General features: G+C 38.1%; 1 protein-coding gene across 1 annotated transcript; it reads left to right on the top strand.

The window, feature by feature from the left end:
• Window positions 1–6,563: 6,563 nt before the first annotated feature.
• Window positions 6,564–10,419, top strand: srek1ip1 (SREK1-interacting protein 1). The gene is made up of 5 exons (XM_063495562.1): window positions 6,564–6,668; window positions 8,413–8,460; window positions 8,772–8,924; window positions 9,189–9,264; window positions 9,576–10,419. The coding sequence occupies exons 1-5, from the start codon at window positions 6,656–6,658 to the stop codon at window positions 9,811–9,813; spliced, it is 528 nt and encodes a 175-aa protein (XP_063351632.1). The 5' UTR covers window positions 6,564–6,655; the 3' UTR covers window positions 9,814–10,419.
• The last annotated feature ends 363 nt before the right edge of the window (window positions 10,420–10,782 follow it).

Consider the following 10,782-nt stretch of genomic DNA (forward strand, 5'->3'; position numbering starts at 1 on the left):
GTCAAGCTCCAGCTCCTCTTGGCTTTTGTTTTTCCTTTTGAAAGTGGGCCAGAGAGAGTTCCCCTTTCCCCCCACGGCCACCCAGGCATGATGCTTGTACTTGTGGGAGAACATTGTGTCAGTCGGTTAGGTCAGGCGACTCCACGACTGGCGCTTGAGGTCAGACGTAGGTTTATTTTTCTAGGCAGGCCCCTGCCAAAAAACATCCTCTGCAGTATCCTCAATATTCTCCAGGTGCTCACCAGACAGGGAATGTCAGCAGCACCGGAGGCGACTGCTTCTTTCGTTCAGCTTGTAAAGAGCCACTCATTTCTGTTTTACAAATTGACCATTTCGGTTGCAAGCTCACGCGTGGATTAGCAATACAGAAATATGTCGCTGACATTTCTTTTCAGGGCTCACTCGACCATCCAGGGGACTTCATGCACTGTGGATACATTTAAAACCCTTTAAAGCAACCCTCAGAGTTTCAACCTCTGTCATTTATTTGACCTATGGAAGCAATTCAGGAAGTGTAAACTTTCACCCAGAATAAAATGTTGCAGAGGCTACACAAAAATTCAAAAAATATCAAAAAAACGTATCATTCTGTCCGATCCTTTTAGCACCACTAACATGCTAAAGTCTGCAGTTATTAAACAGAAAAAAGCTGCTGTTATGTATTGTAGATGGAAAGAGAATAAGCATCTTGCTAAAGCACTCTTCACAACCCTCAGCCTTAGGAGGAAAAAAACTGCTCATACTTAAACATTCAGCTGCCCCCAGCCCAATTTCCAGATTCTGGTTGGGGGGAGGAGGGGGGCTCAAAGAGTCACCACAGTACTTTGTGTAAGGCCACAGTTTGAAGCTCAGTCTTTGCCTTGTTTTGGTGCCACAAAGTCGTGAATAATGAATCTGAACGCACGCAAAAGCTGGCAAACGAGTCCAAGTGTGAGCGTCCCAGCAGAGGACAAATTGTTTCAGTGTTTTGTTTTGAGCTGCGCTCATAAACTTACGACACATTGCCAAAAGTTTTTTAACGACTTCATAATGGTGCGTGCATAAAGGCCCATTATTCATCTAATTTGGAGAATTTCATAAAGAGATGGCAACGTAACCCTTCTATTTTCTGCACATTAACCTGTTGCACTTTATTATTATTATTATTTTAGTTCAAAGTGGTTTGTGTGCGTTTGGGTATTTCTTTTTTTGTGTCGTTATAATTTTTGGAAACATATTGCATGCACTGCCACTCTTAGATATGCTTAAAGAAAATACCCGCAAATTATCAAATTATATGACATGTTTTCTTTTTAATTGCCATTTTTATTTAATCTTTATTTAAAAGTTATAAAGTGATAATAATTTGTTTCCTTAGGGAAAAAACTTATTATTTTACAGCTTTTTACTTTTACTGCATGAAGATGGGCTTGTTTATGACAGAAGACTGAGCAAAAATCGATGATGAGCTGAAACATAACAACCCTTTATATTTGGAACACAGATGCTAAAGAACGTGTAAAATGGAATAATAATAATAAATGGATGAGATCAGTCATTGATTTTAACTGGAATAGTTTTATCATCCTCAATGAAATGGTACGAAGGACGTGGAATAATCATAACTGTCTTATATAAAAATGAATCATACAGTAAATTTATATCCAACAGAGGAGTCCCTCATCCTTGACTTTATGATTTCTTCCAGTGTCTCAGACAAGCAATTATAGTATCAGTTTTTTAGAAGTGAATACATCTTTGACAATTTTCTCTTCATCATAGAGTAAAATCCTTTGACCCTCGTACTTATGTATTGGGTCTTTTATTTGTTTAGTTATCTGTGTTCTCAGCATCACTTTCCATTCAAGCAGACTGTGAGAGTCATTTTGTCTTTTCCACTAATTAAATTCTTTGCATCTTCCAGTGGCTGAAAAAGTCAGTTTACTGTAAAGTTTCTCCACAGATTTGATCTCAAATAGCCTTTGTTTTAAATCTCTCACTTGAGGCAATAAACCAAAAGAGATAAAACCTGTTCCTTTGAAGTGTGTGTTAGCCTCGTTAAATAACTGATGCTTCTTAACAGCAAACCTTGAAAAGAATCACCGAGGTTTGCTACAAAAGCTCAGATAAAGACTATCCTTAGAGTGAATATTCTACTGCTGTTAGGACCATTTTTCACATCATTTTTAACATGCTTCAAACATTTTTAAAGGCACAGCTCTCATGAGCCATGGTTGTCCTTTTTATTTTTTTTATTTTTTTTTAACATCTATACCAATAACATGAGGAGAAAAGTGAGTCAACCAAAACGAAAACTGGTCTGAGAAATAAAGAGCTTTGTGTTATTTCTGTTTGACCACAAGATGGTGTCACTCCTTCCACTTTCCCCAGCCGATTGCAAGCTATTTCTCCTTCATTTGAAACAATTATCATGGTCAGTCATTGTTTGTGTTCTCGTGAATCAGTCTTGAGTGGGTTGTGATGTATATTTTGCTTCCCTTCCTTTTATAAGAACCCTTATTTAGCCAGGAACTCCTATTAAGATCAGATCATTTTCACAAGGGAGAGTTGGCCAAGCAAGGCAGCCAAAAATATTAAAGATACAACAAGCTCAGCATAAAATATAAGATTTCCTATTTTCCTATTTAGTCTAAATACACAAATTGTTCAATCCTTTCAGGTTCTCATTAAAAACTTCAGGCTTGCCTACACTCTCAGAATAACCATTTGGCAAGATGGTAAAAATACCTTTGGATGAATGTATTTTTCCCACAAATACAGGAGTATGATGTTTGAATACCTGAATAGGCTCTGGCCTTCCTTATATCTGTGATCAGAAGTTTACAGTCATCAGAGGCTTGAACATCATGGTAATTTAGGGCTTTTAATAAATTCTTTGAACTGTTCTTTGTCCAGGGTGCATCTTTAATGACTTTAAAGAAGAAAATGTATGTGCAGAAATTCACAAATGTAAATTTATTTTGGCATCTTTCTAATCTACAGTATACATACAGCATACAGGCTAAACTATATATAGCCTCAATTAAATCTTATAATAAGTGATGCTGGATGTTCTATGATGTTTTTTTATCTTGACATTTATCTTATCTTGACCAGCTAACTTCTTGTTAGTTGGTACAAGTTATTTGACTGTGTCTATTAGTCCACAGTGCTGGAAGGTATGTTTGGAGGAGTAAAGGCGAGGCTTTCAAACCTAAGAACACTGTACCAGTTGTCAAGCAGATTAACATTAAGCCTCTGGAATGGCTCAACCTCAACCCTATTGAAAATTTCTGGACAACACTTAAACGTTGGGTCTCTGCCAGGAAAACAATCAATTTAAATGAACTCTACCAATTCTTCCAGGAAAAGTGGTCAAATATCCAGTCAGAATTATGAAAGTGGCGTGTGGATAGTCTTTGGGGCCTTTTAGTTTGAGAATATGCTTCACTTCTGATTCAATAGTCTTCTCCATTTCTAAAACAAAAGGCAGAGAGTCCTGGGTTACATACCTGGGACTCTACATCTTTTGTTTTAGAACAAAGAAGACTCTTGGATGAGAGGTGAAATGTCTTCACAAACCTAAAGAAGTCCAGTTGCCTTCTTTTTTCAATCTCCTAAGACTTAACAGATTAGAAAAAGTGCTTGTGTGAATGGGTGTGAGTGGGTGAATGAATTAGTTGTATAAAGCGCTTTGAGTGCAGGATAGAGTAGAAAAGCGCTATATAAGAACCAGTCCATTTACCATTTACCATTTACTACCATGAACTGGATGACTGAGAACCTATGCAGACAAGCTTGTTGATGGCTATCGAAAATGTCTAGTCAAAGGTAACTTGCTAAGAGATATGAAATCAAATAATAGTAGGAGCGTATGCATATTTTACCCCTGTGTGTATACTTTCAATCCTTTTTTTTTTTTTCCCACCTGTCCCGTTTGGTTCTTTTGCCATCAGAATTACTGTCTAAAGGACAAGAAAGATGCCCAACGGATTTACTTTACCAAATGGACCTTGCCGTATTGGTCTGTTTGATTGACCTTTGTTTTTATTGTTTATTTTATTTTATTTTCACTTGCTACACACGGGACAGACATGACTGGGGGAAAGAAAAGGGAGAAAGAGAGGTAGGGGAAGAAAAACAGTGGGGAAGAGGAACGGTGATAAAGGGCAAAAAACAAAAACAAACAGACAAAAAATACATATATCAATCACCTGGATCACCTGTTGAGAAAGAAAAAAGAGAAAACAAGCAAAAAAAGAGAGCAATATAATAAACAACATCATCGCGATGATCTATGTGAATATAACAGTAAATACTAAATATGGAATATTATTGTGCAGCACGTAAGATCGACAGCGCACAGTGTGCTTTGAGGTAGGAGCCAAAAAGGGTGTAGTTTGTGTGTGTGAGCACCCGTGTGTACACCTGTGAGCTTGAGCGCGCTTGTATTTAAAAGGTTCCTTCATGTAATGATCTGCTAGAGGGTGTGGGGAGCCATAGCCCCGTCCTCCAGGGCATGAAGCAGGTATGGAGGAGATCAAGACTCCAGACAAGCGTACTCTATACCCCAGGTCTAGGTACCCTTGCCCCTAGAGGGAGAAACTGCACCCAGACCCAGGTAGTGTTACCCTCTTCCCTGGGGTGGAGAGAAGCAGACCTCCCCGACTCTGCAGCAGCAGGGAGGCCCCACATTCCAGACCCCAATCGGACAGCCAACTCCTCCTCCCGGCCCCCCCGCCCCAACAGGCAACAGAGAACGGGGGGGTGTGAAGACTCCAAACCTCCCTCCGCCCGCTCATATGTAGTGTTGATGCATGTGTGTTCTAAGGTGCATTTAAAACCCAGGAGGGCATGGAGCTACCTGCCAGAGAGCAGCAGGTAAGCGCATAGCCCCTCCCAGTATACTTTCAATCTTATGTGTAATAGAGAAAACACATTCATCCCCATGGTGATTGTGTGTAAACTTTGTAAACTTTTGACCACAAGTGTAATCTTGTTTCCCCAAAAAGAATTTTATCATTATGATAAATATTTTATCATTGCAAAACATTTTCCAGTTTTAGTAGGAGAACTAGAGTACTACACACCGACAGTATATTGTGTTTTTCAGTGTAGAATTTCCTCGCCCTCCTCATCTTGCCTCAGTACTTGTTAAATTTGGTTCCTGGATAAAAGGATTTAAAAGTCTTTCCAACAGGTTAATGTACATATTCAGCTCTCAATATTGCCTATTGTATACATTTAGTGCTTATTTGTTAATGGTATACTTCAAAGTATACCCCCTCCCCAACACACACACACACCAAAGAAGCTGTTTCTATGTATTCTATGTATGTATTTGCTAATTCGATCTGATATGTAATCAACATTTAAAGGACCGTGGAATTTTTTAGCCACAGCCCAACTGAAAATAGTGTGAAGTTAAATGGGGCAAATTCATTTCCAGCTTTCCTGTACTCATTTTGGAAATCCTTCACTGCCTTTTGTTTTATTGGCTCTCTTTCATCTGCGGTTTTCATTTGTGTTGTTGTTGGAAACCTGTGCCTATAGAAGCTAAATCCGGGTGGTCAGAAATGCTAAATACTAACTAATTTGAGGTTGAAAATTACATAATAAGAAGTTGTTTTTAGAAGTCACTAGAATCTGTTTTATTTCCTTTAGTTTATGATTAAGCTGATTTGACTTGGGTCATGCAGTTCATGGATCATAATTTCTGCTAGTTGTTACTGTAAGTAACAGCAGTTTCAGGTTGGGGGCTCATTTCACAGTATTTTTTAGCATTTATAATTTTATTTTAGTTATATTATTTGCTTTAAATATCTTGCTTTTGTCTATATTTTCTCTGGAACCACGTGTGCGTGTGTATTTTTTTTTAAATTTCCTGCAAGACCATAATAAAAAACTACTAATAATAAAAATGAGGTGCAAAAGTTCTTTGACCGTGTTGAACTTCAGAGCTGTGAGGCATCATATGTGTAGTTGGAAAGAACATCATTTCGATAGTAAACAAGGTAAATCACATAATTAAAACTAGCCCACGCTAAAGCATGTGGCATCATCAAAAGATCAGGACTGAGATTGTTTTCGTGTATGTGCGTCCGCACATTTGTGTCACAGCCACAGACATGATGATGAGAGCATGTCTGGGGGCCATGCATCTGTCAACATTTTCCATCTGCCAGTCCGACTCTAGCTGCCTGCAATTAACCCCTTACAAAAACCACAGCTGACTTTACTGGCAAAGCAGTCATGCATGGTACAAATATTTCAGGGTTTTTTTCTTATAGCGTCACCAGGGTCTGACAATGGCAGATTATTCATAGCTTATATAAGTGTAAACATTGAAGACAATAGAACATTATATTTAGATTATTCACTTTTCTATATTTTTTTAAATTTATTTTTTTCTTGTTTTTTTTCCACAATAAATCCTTGTGAAAATATGTCACACAGTCTGCTGCTCCTTTCCGTCGGGCGGCGATAATTCGCCACTAGTTTGGTTTTCCTGCCGTCAGTAGGAAAAAAAAATACACGAACAAAAGCAGGGGGAACGCGGTAGTTTCTAGAACAAGTGTTTCCTGTCGACGGTATTTGGTGTGAGGACGCTGTTGGCTGATTCGCGCTATAACAACAATAAGTTTTGCTGTTTGGGGGCTTTATTGTGGACACAGTGATGGCTGTACCAGGTGGGAATTATATTTTAAATGTGTAACTTACTTAACTTCACAGTTTCTGTTGTATTATTCATGTAGTTTTCGCTGGAATGGTAAGAGCTGACAGGATAACTAACGCATTGGTAACACAAAGTGGGGCTTACGTTTACGTTAGCTTAACGTATTTTAAGAACACAGACCCTTTGAAGTGAAGTCTGTGCAATGACTAACCCAGCGAGAAACTTGGCTACGTTTAGCACAGGGGGTTACATTACGGTTGATGTACAGAATAGCGTAAAGCACAGTAGTTGTAAATGTCCAGATACTCCATATAAACAGTCATGAATTCGATTTTAGTACTTTTTGTTAGGATTAACTCTTGTAAGTAGCATTAGGCTTATCTCCTTTTTGGTTGAGTAGAGAGAGTAAAATAATAATAATAGTAATAATAATAATAATAATAATAATAGCAATATATCACACAACATATACACTCAATTAGTCACTTTAGTAGATACATCTGTTACCCTTGTTGCCTTTTAAAGTAAATAATCAATCAGCTAATCACGTAGCAATAACCGTAGCATTTAGTCAGGTCGACATGGTTAAGGTGAGCTGCTGAAATTCAAACCGAAGATCAGAATGAGGGGAAAGGTGAATTTGAGTCTGCTGTGGTTGTTAGTGTCAGATGAGCTGGTCAAAGTATTTAAACTCAGTAAACTCACACTAAACAATCTATGGGGTTTTGAATGGACTGAAAAAGAGATCATATCCAGTGAGTGGCAGTTCTGTGAGCAAAAATGCCTTATTAATGCCAGAGGTTAGAGAAGAATGGCCAGATGGTCTGGAGCTGATGGGAAAGCAACAGCTATTCAATCAAGGTATGCAGGAGAGCATCTGTGAACGCACATGTGAACATACATGTTGAACCTTGACGGAGATGAGCCCACAGCAGCAGAAGACCACACAGGTGAAAACTGGACAATAGCTGATTTGAAAAAAAATGTTGCCTGGTCTGATGTCACTTCAGCTGTCAGATGGTAGGATCAAAATTTGGCATAATCAACTTAAAAACATGGATCCATACTGCCATGTATTAACAGTGCAGACTGCTTATGGTAGTGTCATGGTGTGGGCGATATTTCTTTGGTACACTTTGGGCCCCTTTGTAATGAAACAGCCTACCTGAATATCATTTCTAACCATATCCACCCCTTGATGACCACAGTGTGCCTGCCTCCTGATTGCTGCTTCCACCAGGAGAATGCACTACAACACTCAAATCATCTCAACCTAGTCTCTTGAAGATGAAAATGAGTTGACTGTTTTCAGATGGCCTCCATAGTCAGCTGATCTCAATCCAGTAGGGTACCATAGGGAGATTCACAGCACAAATGTTCAGCCGACAAGTCTGCAATAACTGTGTGATGCTATCATGTCGATCTGGACCAAAACCGCTGAGGAATGTTTGCAGCACCTCGTTGAAGCTTTGCCATACAGAATTAAGACAGGTCTGAAGGCACAACGCAGTCCAGCCCTGCACTACTAAAGTGTACTTAATAAAGTAGCTGTGAGTGTATACCTACTGTATGTTTTGGGTGCTTAAAAAGCATAGTAGTGGGTCATTCTTTATCACCCTTTCACCACCTTATATAGAGCTCAACCAGTATGTTCATTTTATAAAGGCATATGTATTTAATTAGAAGTTTACATAGTAATGTGAATTTGAATGCATACTTGCATGAAAATCATTAAAAAGCTCTTAACAATCTTACAGGACCTAATAAGGACAACATCAGAGCTGGGTGCAAGAAATGCGGCTATCGTAAGTAAAACTAACCAACACGTTTTATTACAAGCTTCAGAGATGTGTGGATCTTATACTGTTATACTTGTACCCCCCATATTTACTCAGTGAAAATAGACTTTATAGAGTTAGGACGGAGTCTGTTTTATGGTGCCTCTTACCCAGCCTTTGAGCCAGATTTATTTTGGAAATAAATTGTAATTATGTTATTTAATATTTTTTTGACTTATTCACATTTCCTCTTACGAGTTTCAAGGTTGAGGTTCAGAGATGTTAATAAAAAGTGCCGTCACCGCTCTTTACCGCTCTCTCTGACTTTCATCTTTCAGCGGGCCATTTAACATTTGAGTGCCGAAATTTTGTTAAAGTGGACCCTCATAAGGACATTGTTCTGGATGTGAGCAGTACTAGCAGCGAGGAGAGTGAAGATGATGAACCTCAGGTTCAACGCAGCGAGAAGCGAAGCGGCCAGCATCGAAAAGGTCAGAATTGATGCACCTGCCCTTGTTTTCTGTAAGCTTTTAAAATATGCATTCATTTACTGCAAGGCAATTTGCAATAAATACAGCAGTTTTACATAATTCAGCATCCAATCAACATCAATACAAGCTGGAGCCTGAGTAAAATCAAAAGTGTGGATTTTTGCAATTGGACAGCAGTTATTCTATTAGCTCTTTATTTGTATTTATTTATTTTTCATGAGGCCTCTTAGTTATGAGATTAAAGGTGCTGTTTTTGCATGGTAGGTTCCCATGACAGCGATGATGATAGAAAAAGAAGACGAAAACGGAAGAAGAGCAAAGACAGAAAGTCAAGAAAGAGGTAACCTAAATATTTTTCTGATGTCCCAATCTACTTGTTTGCACATGTTTAATATTCATATTATATGAGTTGTTGTATTAAGATAGTGCTATGACAGTGTTGTAACACATTTGTACTCCACTGCTGTCATCCTTGTATTTATTGTGCCTGAGTATTTACTTGCACTACTTGCATAAGTCAGACTCGGTATATATTTATTACCTTTGAAGTTTATGTGCCTGCTTTTCTGAAATGAAAGTGTGTTTAACTTCATAGATAAACTGAGTTGTTTGATTTGTTTTTGTCTTTTAATACTTTTCTTATTTACTTAGATCTGATTCATCATCGAGCGATGAGGAGGAGGTTTCAAAAAAGAAAAAGAAGTGCAGCAGGTCGCGCTCTTCCTCTGATGAGGAGCTTAGGAAGAAGAAAAAGAAACTAAAAAGCCAAAAGAAGAAAAGCAAAAAGAACAAAAAAGAGCACGGGAAGCATCACAAAAAAAGACAGAAGAAAAGGAAACACGAGTCTTCTTCCTCTTCCAGCTCAAGTGACTCCTCAGAAAGTGACTGAACCAAGTAACTTTGCAGCTTTTGGATGTCCAACATATTTATTCTGCAGCCCACAAAAAGTAGTATTTAGTGGCAGTCATAAATAAGGCACCTCATCTTGTTGTATATAGGTGTTTCATTAGCGAGACGAGGAATTAAAATGTGAATTTGTGTTCTGTGGTGCCACCCAATGGCACCTTATGCAAATTTAACAAACCTCACCCACGTTTTTTTGACGTGTTCAGGAAAACATGCACAAAACCAAGGATCATCCCCTGCTGTAGTTTCTTTGTTTTTTCAGGCTTTATGCAATGTCACAAGTGTAATTTGTGTTGTTTAAATGTATAGCTGTAGTCAGAAATCGTTACAGTAATGGAAGCTTTTAAGTCCAATCAAGAAACTTCAAGTAGAGTTGCTTTACAATAATTTTACTGTCTTACTGTAATGTGATTGTCAGATTTGTTTTACTCATCCACATCTTATTGAAAACCATCTGTATTTTAGAAGAGTTCATTCCAAACCATCACAAATATCAATTTTGCATACTTTACCCTTCCTATTGGATAGAGCTTCATTTCGTATTCACCATTTACTTCTTCTGTTGTAATAAAATTTTATATTCGTATCAGTTTATGTGGAACTGTTTCCTGTTTTTGAAAAATGTCTTCTTTCGATATAACATGATTATGATGCTCACAAGAGATACAAGCCTGTTGCAGCTTGATTTAATTTTTTTAAATCAAAAACGAAGAGGGTACAGTACAGTCTTGTGGCAGGTAGAGGGCAGCAACATGCCTAAAATGTGAAATAAGCCAGCTGAATTGCCAAAGCAGGGACGGTGATCAGTAATCTTTAAGATGTAAACTTTGACGCTGATATTTTGTTCTTAGTTTGGCAGGCTGCTTAATATCAAAATGTGAGAATTTTTTCAGGAATAATTGTGAGTAATAAAACAAAAAATGCAAATGGATAAAAGGAAATTATATGAAAC

Source organism: Pelmatolapia mariae, linkage group LG15 (assembly GCF_036321145.2).
Source record: "Pelmatolapia mariae isolate MD_Pm_ZW linkage group LG15, Pm_UMD_F_2, whole genome shotgun sequence".
NCBI classification, from domain to species: domain Eukaryota; kingdom Metazoa; phylum Chordata; class Actinopteri; order Cichliformes; family Cichlidae; genus Pelmatolapia; species Pelmatolapia mariae.